The following is a 19,398-nucleotide window of genomic DNA, read 5'->3' as shown; positions in this document are numbered from 1 at the left end:
GTGTAGAAGATGTAGGAAAATAACAGATAGGTGAGACCTCTGTGAGTCAGTTGACATGTCTCTGAAAAATGTGAGTTCTTATGTGGCCCCTGTAGCAGCCATGAATAGACTGATCCCACTGAAAGCCTTTGCAACTCCAGCACCTTGCGGAAGAGCAAGGTGTTAAGTGCTCCTTTTAAAAAAAAAATGTGCTAGCTTTTCTCTGCAAAGGCATATACACTTTCACAGATTACTAGCTATCTTTGGTTTAACTTGGAGATGCAGATGTAATTTTTCAGAATATAGAAGTCTAACTCATTCAAACCCATCAACCTTAGACACTGAAAATATCACCAAGAATTTGGGTCCTTCATCACAAGGACAGGTTAATGGAACTGGATCTGCCTTGTATCACTTGGGAATCACATTATTATAAAAATTAGTAAACTGCATAAGTAGCATGAAATAATTTTATGAAGGGGGTTGAAGTCGTCTGATTTTGAGAAGAGCTGGGGAAGAAGTAGCAGGTGCAAGGATGTTGTACCAGGAAACTCTTCTCTCAGAAGACTGCATAGAGTTGATGACATGGGAAACTTGGGTTGCCAACTTTCTAAAGAGTATATAACCCTGAAACTCTGGGAAAATGAGTTGGATTATGAAGGTTGAAGAGAGGCCAGCTCATTACTGAAAGATAATTTAATTGAATTTTACCATTTTTATCTGGATGATTACTCTCAAGATGAAGGGCTAGTGCCACTTTTTCATTGCTGCTAGTCTGTTTTTTCACTTTTCAGCTCCCTTCTTTCACAGATCCATCTGGAGCTAAGAAAGCACATTAGTGTAAATTCCCCACAAAGGACTGCTTTTGTGCAGCCAGCTATGCTTTCTCCACACTTAATACAGCTTTTCTTGAGAGGAGTTCCTTAGGACTCAATATCCTTACTCTCAGAGTAAGGCATTCTTGAAGAAAGTAAGACAATATTGAGTGGTAACAGTGGAACCTAAAGGTTGGCTTTGACTATCCTGATCCAGACATGCACATCACTAGTTAATGTTTGCATAATTCTTTCACATTTTGTGCCAGAGGAATCTCTTACTTCATAAGTTAAATTTTATTCATAGCTGAAGTCTACATTCAAAATAAGACTGGGCTATTATGGAGGCAAAGACTTATAAAAATTGAAAACTCCCTTTGAAACACACGCTTTCCAGTAAAAGCAGCTAGCAAAATGCAAAACACGGTCAACATTCCAACACCATGATGTCAATTTTCATATGCACAGACAAAATGCTACATGTAGAAATCAACTCTATCTTCCTTATTTATGGTGTGCTTGTGTTTCCCTCTATTTTCATTAGCAGAACTGCACCATGCAGTGGAGAGTGTAACCCCTTAAAAGGTTCAAAGGAATCTTCTGAACATAGTGAATCTGGCAAAAAGTCACATCAATTTTTAAAAAGTGAATTTCCATGTTCTGCTTCAGTTCTCCTGAAAAATAGCATACATGCTCTAAGGACTGGTTTTGATGTTTCCCTCTGCAGTAGTTCAGAGAAATTCCTGCCAACAGGGATGGTCTGGAACACCTGATAAAATGGTCTTCAATGACACACAATAAAAAAGTGACATGAAAAAATGGAAATCACTTCAAATTTTGCAAGGTTTATAAAGCAACAGGAAAATTATCTTTCTATTATCTCTGCTCTTTTTTCCAGAGGGATAAATACAGCCAATTTTCAAGAAAACTAACAGCTGCAGTCACAGTTTGAAATGCCATCTGTCCATAGCAGTTACATGAAGAGATGAAATGATTCACACCACACAACAGGAAATATGATAACCAACTAGTTAGCACTAATGAAAGTCAGCCTCAGTTTGCTTCCTATGGGCAGGTCTTACTCAGGAAAGACTCCCACTGATGTCTCAGGCAAAGTGCCTGCAGACTTCACTGGCACTGTTAGTCAAGTGCAGAACATTGTACTGTTGAAGTAGAAAGCGTGAATTTTACAAAATAAGGTCCCACTTGTGGCACAGTAATCTCATGAAGTCCACAGGGCTCCTCAGCCTGGATCTTTTTCAGGACTGAGGTTTTATAGTGCCTAAGCTGAGAATCCTTATACTACCACTGATTTAATGTGAACTTTTGGCATAAAAGGAATGATAGGACACTCCTTCAGTACAGCTGAAGAGGACAAGGTCTTTTCCTCAGTGTTCTCAAGGACTGGCTTTAACATTTGAAAAAATAAAAAAGAAAGTCTACAATTCCTCCATTTTCCCCATTTTTAAATAGTGGCTTCTATGTGACATATGACAAATGGCTCACAGAGGTCTAAATTCAGCAAGAAAAATAAGCAATTATAAACAAATACATCATTGGTGTTTGCTAAGGACATAATTCAAGCAAGTTCAAAAGATCAGAACAAGACCCACGTGTTCTGTTATCCCAGCTAAGGCCCTTCACAAGATGGTTATCTACAGGAAGAAATTTTCTCCAAGAAAAGTTTAGTGTTCCCAGTACATCTCTGTTGCCCTTGTAGAAACTGTGCAAGTTGTTGGGTTTTTTAAATAAAATTCAGCTTATAAATAAAAATTTAAAATATACAGAAAGTTTTCCCTTTCAAAGCAGCACTGCTATTTAAGACTAGGTAAAGATTTAAAAGGTTGCAAGTTAAGAACAGGTGATACTAACAGGATATTTGAAAGGCCCATGAGACTTGCAACATTAGAGTAAAATGTATTTGCCTACTGATCTAATTGCTTACTAATTTTCAAATCTATTCCCACTGGCTAAGTAATGGCATTTTAAGCCCAGCTCCCAGCATTAAAAATACATTTATAGTTTCCTCTTAGCAGAAGATAAACAGCTGCATGGTAAAACTCCATACATTAATTAAGATGGCATTCTGGAGGTTTTCTTATAGTTTTAACCAACCTATTGTGTTCTAAATTTAACTGAAAGAGGTAGGAAGAGGAAATGGGGAAAGCATTTGGGTGTGCAGTTTCACACCAGGGTGAAGGCAAGTGCTCACTCATGCAGGGAAAACATTTGGAATATTTGTGTCTTACAGAAGGACTGACCACATACTGAAAGTGGAATCTAAGCCAAGTCTTATTTTATAAAATATCAGAAGCCATTTCTCTATTTATCTTGCTGGAGAAAATACTAGTGTTTGTTTAAAAACAAGGAACTACTCCAGTAAGTGAAAAAGATGGCCCAAATTTCCTTGCATACTTTAAAAATCATTCCAAAACTTTAAAATCTGAAAATGCACCAGAAACATAGTAAAAATGTCTGTAAAGAAAAAATTTAACAACAATGTTGTAAAAAAAATACAAAATATTCCAAGCAGACACAAAGAATCTCAGAACATAGGTACCTATGTAGGTTTTGAGCAAGTTCTTATGCTTCCAGGACATATCTCCAGATACACCTGGAGTCTGGAAAATGTATTTCTTTAATGTTAGTATTTAAATGATGAGTCGTAAGTGACAGCAGGTCTAGAATTGGTTCTAACTTCCAGTTCAACGATCCTCAAGTGTAGCTCCAAGGAATATCAACTTGACATAAGGACAGCTGAACTGGTTCAGACCAAGGATCCATCTAGCCCATCAGCTTCCAACAGTAGTCATAACTGGACACTGAAAAAGCGTGCCCAGAGCAAGTATGTATAATACTTCCCTGGAATACTTTCCTGAACTCACCTACTTTCCTTAGGCGGCTGCTGTTTGTGTATATAACAGTACTTAGTGGATCTTCCCAGAAATCATCCTGTATCCCCTGAAATCCATGTAACCTTCTACTCAAAAAATTATGGCAAGAAGTGCCAAAGATCATTACATGGAGGACAACCACCTTCCGTTGTTTTGAATCTGTCTCCTAGTAGTTTTATTTAATGGCACTCAGTTCTTAGGCTGGGAGAAACAAGTGACTGATCCCTGTCTAGCCTTTCCACCCCATTCATGAAAGGATCAGAACTGTAAACAGTGCTCAAGCATGGGCAAACCAGGAATTCACACAGTGAAAGGATGCTATTCTCTGCTTTGGTTTACACCTTCCCTCCATAGCATTTCCTACCATTCAATTTGCACTGTAAACTGCTGCCAAGCTCTGAGCTGGCTGTTCCATGAAAAGACTCGCTTGACAATCAATGGTTTAGAAAAGTGTAATTGTTAGTCACAAAGCACCTTATATAAATAACGTTATAAAATCAGGTCACAAAAACAGAGTCTGTTCCAGCAGTCTTATCAGTTAATGGCACTAGTAAAATCCCTACATAGCACACACAACACATCTCCAGAGATAGATGTATTCCCTCTTCTGCTTTCTAACAAAAGTCCTGATGAGATGACCTGAAGGAATCAGTAATATGTTGGATGTACCTGGCAGTTTCCAACTAGAACATCATCTAGCAAGCAGGCAACACTCAAGACACTATTATGCTATTGGGTTTTTTTCAGCCAAGATCCGTGTTAGTCAACCAGGGAACAGTTTAAAACTATTTGGAGACTCAAGAAAACAAAACACCAAATGAGTAATGAGACCTTGAAAACATCTAATAAAAGACTCTTAAGGGAGGAAGTCAAATTATATTTTAGCATATTTCATTTGTAATACACCCACAGAGAGCACCGAGCTTGTTTAGCCTTCTGCTTCCACACCACTGCTATACCAGCAAGAGGCTGCAGTAGCTGGGAAAACAAGGAAAACTCTCATTAGAGGAGGCAAATCTAAATGTATTGGAACCAGATCTTGCATTGCCCTTTCACATTTCTCCATGCCAGTAGATGGCCTGGAGCAGACACATACACAAGCAGGGAAATTGCAACAAAAGGGGGGAACTTTGGGGAGCTAGTTAATTTCTTCCTGCATCAACCAACTAGGAATAAAGCCAGTATCTGCAATCTTCTCAGAGCTTCTGCAAGGTGCAGGCCAGGAAACATTTATTGCCAAACAGAGCTTGAGAGAACACAATCCCTTACTCTTCGCATTCAGTGTGGGTGTGCCCCTGTCATCTTACTTCTATGATACTAAAAGGCAATAATCAGGCAGCTAAAATTCTCTTCTCTATGTCTGCATTTACTATAGAGTGACCCTCCATAGGTCCTTTCACGTATGCACACTATAAGCAATACCCTGTTCTGCTTGCATGAGCCGACGAGATTGTATACTATGAATTTTAAGCAGCTTTGATTTTTGGCAGAGCACCTGATGACAGAAAAAACATTACATAAATACAAAAATACATGTTTCTACATATAAACAAATGCTCCCCTTATTTAATGCTACAAAACAGCATCATTAACCAGTTGGGACCTCCCACCATGACACAAATGACAACAGTTAGCATACAACAACAATCTCATAATTGCAATCATAAATGCTTTTTAAATATTGTTGCACATTTCAGTTGAGCTAACTTGCATTCAGTGTGCTTCTAGAGGATCCAGAAGCATGACAAACTGACAATTCTTGGAAACCACATTTCTCAAAACAGACTGAGAATACTGTTTTCATTTTCTCTCCATAATGATGTTAAATCTAATAAATATAAAATTAGAAACAGAAATAACATTGTTCCTAAACAATTTATGTAATATGCTCTCTAGAAGGGATATATTAGGCCAAGTTTTCAGAAACTGCCCTCCTTTTATAAACACATGATGTGTGTACTTACACTTCTCAAGTATAATCCAAATATCTACACACCCAGGTACTAGAATTTACACGCCAGAAACCTATTCTTTCAAAAGAGTTTTAAGGGTGAAAGTTTTGGATTAATCAGCAAAACATGATGACAGATGCTTAGGCAGACTTTTGGAAGTGCCTAAGGCACCTAATGCCTGGTTCTCATCAGATTAATTGAAATTTACCTTGTTACTTGTTTCAAAAAATCCCACTAAGCACCTACCAATACAGTTAAGTACTTAACAGTATTTGTGTTTAACTTATTTCTCAAGTCTTACTGAAAGTCATCAAAACAAAGGCTCCACATCACACAGACCCTTCTGAAAATGCTGCTATATCTACATTAAGTTTAGGACCCTTTCATACCTGACCGTCATCAAAAAGTGAGTTTGCAGAACTGTATTTCCTCCTAGAAATTGGAACGAGGCCATTTTGAAAATGACCCTTGAATTCAAGAGCACTTGATAGTCTACACACTTCAGCTAATATCAAGAAAAGTTCTCCTCTCATGAGAAAGAAAGTTTATACGTGCTTTCAAAATCTAAAGGAATCTATCTATCAGTGACAATAAAGTGAGCGCAGAGGGCATATCAGAACTGCAGTGTTATACAGTTCCTATGTGGCTCTTAGTTGTCTTTCCAGAGTTGCCATGGCTATATCCAATGTCCTTTCTGGAATGTGGTGCTCACTAGCAAACTGTACTTCAAAAACAAACCCACTCTTTCACCACGCACAAACTCTCTCTGTTTTACAGAGATTTTGCATAATAAGAACTATACTGAAATTGTTCAAGTAAGACTGTGTTGGACTGTATGCAGCCACAAGACTTTATCATCAGTATTATCAATTATATAAAATCTTAACAACACACTAACTTAACAGTAAAGTACAACATTTGCACAGTATGATGTACTCATGCCCAAAGATTTCTTGCATAGCCTTACAACACAAGTAAGTATAGAGGGACAATTATAAATCTGCTCCCACTATCACTGAAATTAATGTATTTTACTACTTCATTGCAAGCCACATTATACTTGGTGTTTACTTAAACCCCAGCTCCTGGATTCAGGTGAGCATGGAGAACTATTTTAAGAAAAGCTTCAAGCCCAAAAATTGCAGATCAAGACATAAATATGTGAACCCTACAGATTCTAGAAGTAAAAGCAAATAAAAAAAGACTCAGATTTTAAAATATATGTTCATTTGAAGCCAAACTCATTGTTTTGGATGGCTAAATCATGATTTCTGAATGAACGCTAAAAGGGGTTTAATATCAGTACAATCAATCATGTACATTTTCTGCAATGCAAAGGCAGGAATGGAATTTGATGCACTGTGCAAAACTGCCATCTCAATGCTGTTTATGCCCCAATTTGGTAAGGAATATGAAGGATCCAGCTGCATCAAGCAAACCTGAATGAGTAATTATCAATGACTAAACATTCAAGTATCTGCTAAAAACCAAAGATCATTCTAGAGCTATTCATTTATTTCTTCACTATTTTTTCAAGAGAAATTAGAAGCCACTGGCTGTTGTGAGAGATTATTCCTACACTTGAGGCTTCTCTAAAACTGTTTGACTCTTGGATATCTAGTTTTGGAACCAGCAATTTGCAGCTCTACACACAACTGATTTGAGAATCTCTGCCCAATTTTTAGTGTAACCTCATCAGAAATTATCATTACTGTAAGCTCTGATACTCATGTTCAAAAATGTAGATACAGAATTTGAAATCTGGCTGGATATTGAGACTAAACCACCTTTGCCACATTGGAATCAATGGGTTTGGACCAGCTTCAACTGAATAACCAAAGCTTGATTACCTGAGTTGTATCACTGCAAGCTTCATTTATAATCACTATGATAAAAATATTTACAGAGAAAATGAAAAAAAATAAATGAGATAGTAAAAGGATGCCTTCACTGATATCATCTGTACTCTGGATTATGTCCCATAGCTGACTTATTTTTTTTATTAATACATTTTTAAAAAATAAGCATTCATACATAGTTTGTGTCTCAAGTCACAAGACAGATTCATCACAATTTTTCTGGCAATTCAACTCTTTTGGATTGTAAATTGGGGGTAACAGCAGTTCAGATCCTATGAGCACTGGCTGAGCAATCATTATTAGTCATAATTTCAAAGCAAGTTCAGAAACTTACATAAGTTTTCTGGTAATGCTGTCACTGAGTAACAACCTTGTCAATAACAATGAATATTTTAAGACAGAACACTTCTACAGAGTCTCAAAAGTGTTATTTGTCTGTAGCAGAGGCATTTGAATATTCCAAGTAAGAATAAAGCCTATTAAGGCTGATGGCAAAACTCCAGATGGGTGCAGAATTGCAACCTACCTACAAAAAAAAGTGAAACTTCTTCAGATTTAACTCTGGACTTGCAAATCTCATCCTGATATTTTTGATTAAAGTTACTGGAGATTTAAGAATCGTTATTACTGTATGGCATGTAGATCATAATCTATTTTCTGAACATTGGAGTGCAATACATTCAGTGACTGTAAAACAATATTCCAAAGGTTTTCCACAAAGATGGTCTCCAAGTCCACTATGTCATATAATGGACATCAGATTTTTGGCCTTGCAAAACTCAACCTTAAAGACATTTACTATGTTGGTAGTTTTTGGCAGATTGGTTATGGCAGAATCATTTTGAATAAGATAATGTTTTCAGCATGTATATCCTTCACATCCAAAATATCACAGATAGTTAGAAAAAAGCATAATGCAGGCAGGGATTGCAAAAACATAAATCTTGGGAGTAACCAACAGTTTATTCCATGAATGTGATCTATGAAACTTTCCCTTCCATAGAAACCCAGAGCTAAAGCTTCTTAAATATCCAGACATGGTGTGTTTGTTGTTATTGCCTCCTCAGACATTAGCAACCCCGTGGTCTTTGGAGGTGAAACTGACTTGCAGAAGGTTTAACTAGGACTGTAGGAACCTAAGAAAATATCCAGGTATTCCTGATTTGAAAACAACATATCAGAGAATAAATCTAAAATTAATCCATGTGTAAAATTCTTAATGATCTATATATTTGTCTATATGAATCTGCTAGCCATCATTTCTTGCTGCCATTAATCCGTTAGTAAGAATATACAGATATACTGTCTTACAAACATTTCATAACAAATATAACAGCATCTAGCTGAATCATAGAATCACAGATTTGTTTAGGTTGGAAAAGACCTTTAAGATCATTGAGTCCAACCATTAACCCAGCACTGCCAAGTCCAACCACTAAACCATGTCCTTAAGCGCCACATCTATGTGTCTTAAATACCGCCAGGTATGGTGACTCAACCACTTCCCCAGGCAGCCTTTTCCAATGATTGACAACCCTTTTGGTGAAGAAATTTTTCCTAATATCCAATCTAAACCTCCACTGGCACAACTTGAGGCCATTTCCTCTTGCCCTATCACTTGTTACTTGGGAGAAGAGACTGACACCCACTTGGCTACAACCTCTTTTCAGCCGGTTGTAGAGAGGAATAAAGTCCCCCTTCAATCTCCTTTTCTCCAGACTAAACAACCCTAGTTCACTCAGCTGCTCCTCATAAGACTTGCTCTCTAGACCCACAAGTCCTTCTCTGTTCACAAACAGATCCAGTGGGGCACCTTCCCTAGTTGGCTCACTCACCAGCTGTGTCAGGTGTAATAAAAAGCTAACACAAGGTTAAGAGAGTGGGTTACCAGGCTGAACAGCCTGCCTTTTCAATTACCAATAAGTAGCCGTATGTACACTCAAGAGATCACTTAAACAGCAAGATTGGACTTGGATACTTCTGTTTATTAGCTTAACCATCTCCTAAAATCTATAGTATTGATACCTCACCTGCTACCATGTGAGAAAAATGAGGAGCCTTTTACACCAAATTTAGCAATAAATATACATGAATAGTTGAATTCAAGACCAAGGATCTAGTTAATGTTCACAAACACATATAGCCTGTGGAATACAGTAACTTCTTTGGATAGATTCATTATTTAAATCTTTAGAAACAGCGAATTATTCCATGTTGCTGCTACCATTTGGGGTGGGGGACAGAGGGGTGTTTGTTTTTAAGAAGAACATACAGGCATCATTTGCTTGGATTACCATTGGCTTTAGACTAATGCAGTTTCATTCATTTCATTTATATTGGCACATATCAGGAAGAGTAGGCTCTATGTCTGCAAAAGAACACAGCCAAGGCTAGCCCATAAGCAACCTCCTCCTGAGTCAAGTTTATGCAACTGCTCTTGGTCACAGAACATATTTAATGAACAGGCAGCTCAGCAATGCTCAGTGGTAAACTATTTGCTGGGTTATCCTAGGAAATCTAACATACCTACTAGTATAGCAACTAATCTGCCCTTAACAAAACAATTTTGTCAAACGAAACACTGCATATCTATAAGTGCCAAGTTCAGTCTGGACCCTAGCTAAACACCATGCTGTGCTTGTTACCATACTATGAAGAATCAGAAATAGCTCCTACAACCAAAGTTAACTTTCATTTCTTCTCAGGAACAGCTACCTCTCTTTCACAACTTCTCATGTTAAAGTTTTCTTTGCATTACATCCGTACCACATTTCCACCACATTCTTTTAAAATGGTCATTATTTTATTCTGTACCTGCCCCAAGCAGGATGAAATTAATCAATTGCACATAAGTGATATGACATAGACTTGTGACCTTGCCCAACATCCAATTGTTTCTAATTGATTAGCTCCAGACATAAGCACTTTAATAGCCAAAATCAACACAAGTGGAAGCTATGGTACAATATGAGGGTAGAATGACTGTGTGTGGTCCATATAGCATGGCCCCAAGCAACCAATTAAAGAATTAATGGTTACTGGATACCAAAAATGTTATGTTAAATAATATAAAATACCTTTAATGTGCCTAAAATTGTGATAAAACACCTAAAACTTAGGAGCAGAAGGGCCTCCTACAAGATTGGGGTTAAGTGCTAATAACTCAAATACGTCAAAGAGATTAGAATATTTTAAAGGACAATCAAGACCAAAAAAATTTGACCTGGATTAAAATATTCATAAAGCTACTCACAATAACATATTGATTACTACAATGTGTTTAGGTTGTTTTTATTCTAAAGAGACAAATGAAGCTATGCCAAACCATTCATGGAGAAGAAGAAACTATGCCACTACTGCTTCCAGTTCTACAATAAGAAAAATATGAAAGAAAAAATACAAGAAATATATTGTAAAAGAAAAAAAGAGTCTCTTCATAACCAAAAGGCCTAAACACGAAATTGACATTTCCCTTCTCTGAACTTCTATTCTCATCTTGAACAGAACTATTAAGTGAACTTTAAATACTACTGTGAGTGTTTTATAGGTCTGGTTATTACAGCATCCCTCAACAGATTGCACACAAAAATAAAAGCTGAACAGGCACAGCAAACCAGTGACATTTTTGTTCTTGCATAAGAAATATGCAAGCAAAAAGCAGATCTCACTGTTGCCCTAATCTGCTTGGATACACACTGAATGTGCTGTGGTTTACTGCATAATTAATGAGTAATAATTTTTACTTTTATGTTGAGTCCTTTATTCAAGTAACCAGTGTACTTTCATGACTAGCTGCAACCATACTACAGATACATGAGTTATTCATCAACAGGTAGTTGCCAAATGACTCTCAGCAGAGACTACACTCAGCAGCACTACTGAGGATGGGTTGGAGCCTCATTCCCACTACCTTAAACCTCAAAGTCCACCCTAAATCAAGCATAGCTTACTCAGCTGTCTAGTTCAGTCTTCTCAGTTCTTCATAATCCTTTTAAATTTACTTTTACCTGCTGTATTATCCTTCAATTCAAAATTCTTCAGTACGTACGTTTATATAGCACACTAGGCTCCAGTTCGAAACCACCATTTCTCAGCATTGCAATAGTACAAACAGTAGACAACAGTATTATGGTAAACAGCATCACTGATTTGATTTAAAACCAGGATTTTACTTTGTCAAAAACTACTACAAATACTTAAAAAAATGATGCTATTTGTGTAAAAAAAAAAAATCTCTATTTAGCTGTCCTTTTCCAAGGATTTCTGGATTTGGGCGTACTTAAGACTCAAGAATTCTTGAAACGTTCTGTGCTGTGGGAACTATCAGTATAGAGAATGACATACTATAACAACATCTCTGCTGCATGCCAGCACACCATATTTCTTGAAATACTCACTTCTTGGAACTGATTAGGCTCATGTGTCAGGCAATAGATCAGTTGGCAGCTACGGTTTTCCTCCATGGTTCCTGTAGTCATTGAACACTTGAAGCAAAGGCCTTTTTGGACCATTTTCCCCCCAACACTGACTTCCAAGTGCTTTAGATGTTTCTACCCAGGTATTTATATAACCCTTGTCACTTACAGTATCTTAACATTTATCAGGTGCTAAACCTCCTAGGGGCAAAGAGCAGCTGTGCTGCCTAGAAAGACCCATGGCATTACACATCTGGCAAGATGTCCCTTTGGTCCCCATATAACAAAGCCAGGTACAATATTACTAGGAAGAGAGAGAATATTAATTTCCCATATGGATGTCTTTGAAATTCCATTCAGTGAAATGAAAACCTTCTCATCAGGAGTCTTTTATTTACAGTGCAATTCCTTCACCAGTTTTCTGTTTAAAAAAAAACAGTAATTCAAAGTGTGCAGCAAGATCATCTGATAAAGGACCAGGCATGACAATAGCAAAAAGGTTCATTACCTACCTGTAGATGAGCATAGAGAGCAATAGCAAGCCAAGTGATCTCCCAGGAGAGCCCTGTGGCTTTAGAGCTGGCCATCCTTGTGCCTTTGGACTCTGCTGAGAGAAATTGTTTCAAGTTACAAACAAAATCAAGTGGGCTCTACCAGAATTTCAATGACTAAAGTAAACTGGGCAAAGGCATGGAACTGGCCTTTGGAAGAAATGCAATGCAAACACTGGCGTTTTGTGCTGGCCAGAGGAGCAGACACACAGTACATGCCATGAGCACAGCCTGCAGGGTGAGGTAGTTGCAGTTAGGGAACAGAAAGGGGGGAAAATGAAAGGTTTGGGGAAGCTGGCAATAGTGGGCAAGTTTGATTATCTCCTGAATGTAGAACAATTTATCAAACTGGGAACTCCTCCCATCTTGATCTCCAGAAGGTAAAATTCAAGGAGTATAGGATTTCTGATGTCCTGTTCCAGAACTTTCACCCGCTCAAAGCTGGGAGCCCACACCTGGGACTTCAGGAGTCATTTACTCTGCCTTTGAAAGCTCTGATCATCATAACAGCTCAAAGACTGAGCAATCAGGGCAGAGAAAAAAAAAAGAAAATCCATCCATTTAATGATCATCATTATCACAGGGCCAACACAAAACTGTGTCACTTTTACTAAAGACTTCAATTTAAAATAGTCAACAAGAAAAAAAACCCAAACATGTAATAATGCTGCTAATTCTGTTAACTATTGGTGTCAACACATCTTTTTACCTCAGACTATTCATTACCACAGTGATCTCAAAATAGTACAAGTTCCATGCACCCCGATACACATGCACACAAACACAAACAGCCCTCCCTTCCTCCCAGCCACCACCCCACTACTTCGCAAAGCCCCACAGTGAACATAAATCCCTCCTTCAAAAAAATACTCCCTTCTAAAAGGTCAGACATCCCAAAGGAAAACCATCTATCCAAACACTTCTTGCACCTGTCAACTAAGCATAATTAAGATTCCTTACAGGAATAAGTGTTTTATTCCCTCCCTCCAAAAAAAATTAAGAAGCTCCCCTCCCTCCCAAAGCCTTTAGCACTTCTGGATGCTTTTGTCATTCAACTATGGCAACAAGAGAAGGAAGATTATTTTTGCCACTACTGGCAAAACACACCAGACTCGGTACTTCACAGGTGTCGGTGCCTGGGCTCCCCAAGCAACCCGCGCCGCTGTGCCCTTCTCGGCGGCTCCTCTGGGACGACCCTCGCCCAGCCCCGCCGCCGCCCCCGCTTACGCTGAACCCGACCGGCCCGTCTGGGGCAGCCGCCCGCGGGGCCCGGCCCGCCGCCCGCCTCCCCCCGCGGGAGCCCGCTCGGGGAGGCTGCCGCTGCCCGAGGGCCAGCCTGGGCTGCCGCAGGGCTCCCTCCCCCGGCGCGGCCACCGAGCTCACCCACCTGGTGCGGCGCCGCGTCCCTCAGCTCGGCGGGCAGCGCGCAGCGGGGCTGGGGCCGGGAGGGAGGCGGAGAGCGGGTCCGGCTCTGCCGGCGCCTCCTTCCCGCTCGCAGGGCAGGGGGGAGCCTCGCCTGTCACGGCACCGGGGATACAGCATCCTGCATCACGAGCGGCGGCCCCTCCCTCACGCCAGGCTCCAGCCCACCGCCGCACGTTAGCCAAGGTCCTAGAGGCTGCTGGCAGCGGGCCGCCCCCGCCCGCCCGCCGCAACCCGGCCCCGGCGAGAGGCGCCCGGGCGCCTCCACCTGCGGCGCGCGGCCGCGGCCCGGCCCCCGCTCCGCCGCCGCGGCTCGGCACCCCCTGCGCAGCCTCTGCCTCCCCGGCCAGCGCAAGCGGGCGGCCGGCCAAGAGGGCCCGGCACCCCCCTCCGCCACCCCCCCCCGGCTGCAGAGGCGCTGGCAGCGCTCCGGTGTCGGCGGCCGAGACCCCGGACCAAGTGGTTCGTCTTCCCCGAGGGGCAAAAGCTACCGTGAAGTCAGCCCCCAAGTCTGATGCAAAGCAGCTTCCAAAACCACAACCATCCTGTGTCTCATCTCCAAGTAACTCTCACAATACAGCTGCAAATCTGCTCGCACACCGAGGAGGTCTTTAATCATGCTGCCCTCTACGATATTTTTAGGTTTCCTACTGTAAATCTGACGAGTCCGTCTCATACGACAGCTTTGCTCTCGGTTCTCCCTCTGAGCTTTGGGCTGCTAAACAGCAAGACTAAAAATCCTCTACCTTTGCGCTACGGCTTCCACTGATGTCCCAAGTTTTCGTCGAGTCCGCTACGAGCGGCACGTAGAAAAAGGGCTATTATCCCTGCCACTGAAGTTAAAAATATGCTCCAGTGAACTAAACATAACCGATGAAGAGTTTGTTCAAATATGTTGCACTGGAAACTTTTCCAATCTGTGTAGGTTTCTCACCAGCACGGGAAAGCGCCTCCTCCCTCCATCGTTAGGAACAGAGTGCCCTCTGCTGAAACTAGCCTGACAGACCACCAGCCAAAGGCAAGGCACGGAGCGGGGAGCCGCCACTCTGGGGGAGAGCTGCACCGCGAAGCCTCTGCGGGAAAACACCGACAGCTCGAACACCCGCGCTGCCTGGCCTGCCTCCTCCGTGCCATTGTGAGACGCGGATTGCTCTACCTGCAGGTTCACCCTGACAGCTGAGGCAAGCTGTTCTTGCCAGCCCACACGTTACCGTGATAATCAACTGTGTAACAGGCAAGAGTACTGCTAAGGACCTGGTCTTTTCCTAATACTTATCAGCTGAAAGTATATCAACTTTCTGGAAAGCTTGGCTTTCCATCCATTTCAGTTGCTACAGTTACTTGAACAACCACATAGTCCTTTAACTGTGACTTTGGTTATACCCCTGCAATTTGCTGTCTTCAAAACAGACATACAGGTGCAGTGAGCATATACTTCCAGCATGATTGCAAGCAGTCTTAAAGCCAGAATTTAGCCTTTAGAGCCACTGATGCAGAAAAACAATTTTCTTATCCCAAAACTATGGCTTGTAGTACAAGAACAAACCCAAAAGAAATAAGATATGTTCACAACTACAGGATGAAGCTGTCTGTCAAAGACCTGCCATCTAGCTAGGAATCTACAGTTTGCACCATCCCTATTTAGAGTATCATTTCTCTTAAAATTATTTACCCCTCAATAGTGAAGCCTGGGCCCCTGCAGCAAAAGCTGCAGAGTGGGCTATTAATTTGTTTGCCAGATGGGCATATTTAGACCATATAGCTCTGGCTATGTTCCTAGCACTGATATTAGCCCATAGATTACATTGAAAGGTTTGGCCCTGATATTCTAATAACATTTTCCAAATTTGAACACTGGTCAGCATTTACTTTGGTTGTCCCCCTTTCAGTGCTACTTATCTCTGTGTTCTCTACTTTCTCTACTCTAATACCTTCCTTCCAAACTGCTCCTGGTCTTTTGCTTCAGATCAGTTGGCTGTGTGCATCCCTAATCATAAAGGATAATCAAACATCATGTACCCAAGTCTTAGGAACATTTTCTCATCTCCTGCAAAAAATTTGAGAGTAGAAAAGAAGTTGTGTAGTAGGAAGTAGCCTAGGTTAAACAGCTCACATCAGATTCAGCGACTTAAGTGAGGCTGCTGCTATGTTACATATACAACCCTTGTGTCATCTGGGTCCTAGGTTATAGGTGCTATGTCTCCATTTATACAGCATCTCCCCCGGGAAGTTTCAGAAAGCAGCATTGTAATAAATAATGCAAGTACCTTGTGGTATCTACCCAGTAAAACAGCAATTGGCAATATCTTGCCCAAACTACTGAAATGCCATAGTGTTGTTAACGCCATCCTCCCCAACCACCCACAGTCTGGTTTTGCTTTCATTACATTGAAATAATCCTTTTTGTGAGGAAGGTGAGCACCCAGGAAATAACTATTTGGAGCATTAAAATAGCCTCAGCCTACTACTGGAAACTATACAGGGGTTTGGACAGCTTTTAGCAGGGCATTTTCCTGTGTGAAGCTCATTATCGTTGAATGCTGATTTGTTGTCTCCTTTATACAATTTAATTTCTTCACCTCAGCTTTACTCCACAATCCCTACCAATTTACTGTTTTCTCTCTAGAATGCCAATGAATCTGGAAACTTTGAGATTTTGACTCCCATCAGAGATCTCCATAACTGCTTCTGCTGAGCCAAGCAAAAACTGAATGAAACTCAGGTGTTCAGGCAAGATCTGTTTGAAAACAACCATTTCAGAATTCACAGCACCTGCAGCTCCATGACAAACTCCTTCAATATGCACCCTAAAGTTAAAGGCCACAAACATACAGGTTTCTGGATGCCTAATTTTCATCCCTGGAGAAATTCATCAGCAATTCTGCAACAACTAATTGACCATTCAATTGAAGGAATGAAGGAAACAAAGGAAACATGTGACTTCCCTTCTGCTCACCCTGTCTTGTCTGTATGGATTATAAACTCTTCAAGGCAGGAACTATTGTTATTTGTCTCTTACATTATGTTTGCACAACCCCTGGTCAAGCGTCAAGTCCTTTAGGAATTACCTTATTAGCAGTTTTTGACCACACAGTCTTCTAATTCCCACTCATGGCACATTAGCTTGGCAGAGTTGGTATTAGATTTTTGAATAGGAAACTACAGCAATGCTCTTAACATTCAGAGTTCACATGCATAATTCCTGTATTTTTTGCTCTTGTTATTAGCAATGCTTTTTTATTGCATATATGCTTTTCTTTTGCTGCTCTCTAAAATATGCATCATTTAAATTACATTAAATATGACAGCTGTAAAGTCCTTGGTGTTCATAAAATATGGACATTTGCACTTATTTCATTGAACACATAATCATGTTCTCATCCATCTGTACAGCTGGCATGGTCTCATGAGGAAGCTGGTTGGAAATATGATGGTCTTATCCTTTGTTTTATACTGACTTAAGACCATGCATCGTCGCTGTTGAACACAACCATGAAATATTTTGTCATTTGTTGATTTACATTCAATTGTAACAACAGAAAATTTCAATTTACACTCAACAGTACAGGTAGAAATGGCAGAGAAAAGAAATTCTGCAAGATATAGCCAAGGGCAAAATTGAAGAAAATTAAATCTCTAAAAACAAAAAACCAAAAAGCTCTGTTCAATCACATGATAACCACCAGATTTGACTCTCTCAGTGAACATTAATAGAAAACCCTCACATCTAGAAGAAAAGCCACATTTCTCTTTGCCCTGACATGCAGGTATACATACTTTTTCAGACTCCACTTTATATAGAAATACTCTCTTAAAACAAGTTCAGCTAAGCAAATCTGATTATCATAAAGGCCGTTCTTTCATCATAACAAAAGTCTATACTACTCAGGAAAAATATGTTTGGCTAAACTACAAATTTTAAATCCATTGAAACAGTGCAGAACAGCATTTGGCTCATAAATCAGGATTATGTCTAATGAATACCAAAACTGGAAGTATCCTGCCGAGGCCCCATGCAGAAACAGAATTTTGGTTTGAGGCCTCAAACTTATCAGTAATAGAGCTGCACCTGATTGACTAATAAAAGGAAAATGTTAAATTTCCTGTAACTAGAGTCATGAGAACCCTGACACAGTATAATCAGTTCTTTGGTCCTGCATTGTATTTGTACAGGGTACTTGTTTACCCTGAAATAACAAGCTCTCTGGGGTAGAGAGCAATTGCACACCGTCACTCTTCTCAGATACGTTATACTCTATAAAGAGTAAAGCCTCTGTTAGTATAAAGGTACAAAGTTCAGCTACAGCACTGTGTCTTTGATTTCTTGGTGTTTTGAAACCCATTGCGTTCCACATTGATCCCTGCCCTGGGCTTTGGAAACAGCTCCATCAATATAGGAAGTAGAAAAAAATCCTGTGGCTTAAAGAAAGAAAAACTACTTATGTATAGACCTAAACATTATAGAAGAAAACTACTGTCTTCCTCTCAGTGTGTGTTTAAATGAACCTAACGTTAAGCAATACAGTATATACAAATGGTCACTATTTCAAGTATTTGAGTAAATATTTGTCCTTTCTTGTCTCTCAAATTCCTTTTTATCCTCAAGCAAAACAACTTGTGGTTCATTTGCATATTTATGATCCTGTACAGTAGTAGCAGATGCATTAAATTTCATGACTTTCCAGAACAAACACATCTTGACTCAGATGGCACATACTTTTGTTGTAGTTCAGTGTTCATAGCCCTAACTAAAATGTTAGAACCAACATTGAGATAAATTTATAATACACTTAAATGATCATTTTGTGGTTTTGCAGCATATCTTTTCAAAAGGATTTAGGTGCTATTTGTGGGCATAATTAGAAAATATGAACTTGTAGAAATGAAGATTAAATGCAGATAAGGCAAAATGAAAAATTCTTTGCAAAAGTAAAATAGCTTCAGTTTATTTACACACAGCCATGTGTTCTTTAACAGATTTTTTTCCTAGTTTGCAAAAAAAAAAAAAAAAAAAAAAACAACCCCGCTGAGGACTGTGGATATGCCAGATTTGAATTCCTGAACTTGTCTGCCATTTTCTTCTCAGTGACTGTCACTGCAACAGTGACAACAATCAGTTTTCCTCAGTCTGTGATGGCCCTTACTTCTATGATCATTAAAAATAAAATGTTACTGATTGCTATGTGAAAGAGGTAACATTTGGTAAATTAACAGAGGCTCTGAGGAAATCAGTTATGTTGCAAGTCAAGAGCAGCAAAGATTGGCAGGACAAATACTGTCCTCAGTGTAATGGTTCACAAGGAAAAGCAAGAAGAGTCAAGCAGGTGACTTACATCTCAGCAGACAACTTGTGCATGTCACTACATGAGTGTCTAAAGATGCACACCAATATGGAAACAGACAAAGAGACCATAAGTAAGGAGAAAACCATGAGAAGGAATGAAAAAAAGGACAAGGTTGGAAGACATGATACGTCATTGGGAGGAATACTAGTGACAATGCAGTTATGAA

The 19,398-nt window shown here is 39.9% G+C and overlaps 1 protein-coding gene across 6 annotated transcripts in view; it reads right to left on the bottom strand.

The window, feature by feature from the left end:
• The window catches only part of ADAMTSL3 (ADAMTS like 3), a 186,723-nt gene extending 171,951 nt beyond the window's left edge, over positions 1-14,772 (bottom strand). Inside the window, exons 1-2 of one of the 6 annotated variants that reach the window (XM_075764065.1) lie at positions 14,634-14,772; positions 12,427-12,521 (exon numbers count right to left, since the gene is read on the bottom strand). In XM_075764065.1, the coding sequence (XP_075620180.1) occupies positions 12,427-12,501 (75 nt within the window). In that variant the 5' untranslated portion in view covers positions 12,502-12,521; positions 14,634-14,772. Of the gene's footprint in view, positions 1-12,426; positions 12,522-13,572; positions 13,689-13,848; positions 14,454-14,633 lie in introns of those variants that run through there. The other 5 variants (XM_075764067.1, XM_075764062.1, XM_075764063.1 and 2 more) reach the window with 5 other exon arrangements.
• Positions 14,773-19,398: the final 4,626 nt, after the last annotated feature.

This window comes from Balearica regulorum, chromosome 12 (genome assembly GCF_011004875.1).
Source record: "Balearica regulorum gibbericeps isolate bBalReg1 chromosome 12, bBalReg1.pri, whole genome shotgun sequence".
Taxonomy (NCBI): Eukaryota; Metazoa; Chordata; class Aves; order Gruiformes; family Gruidae; genus Balearica; species Balearica regulorum.
This window is presented reverse-complemented; position numbering and strand designations above follow the sequence as displayed.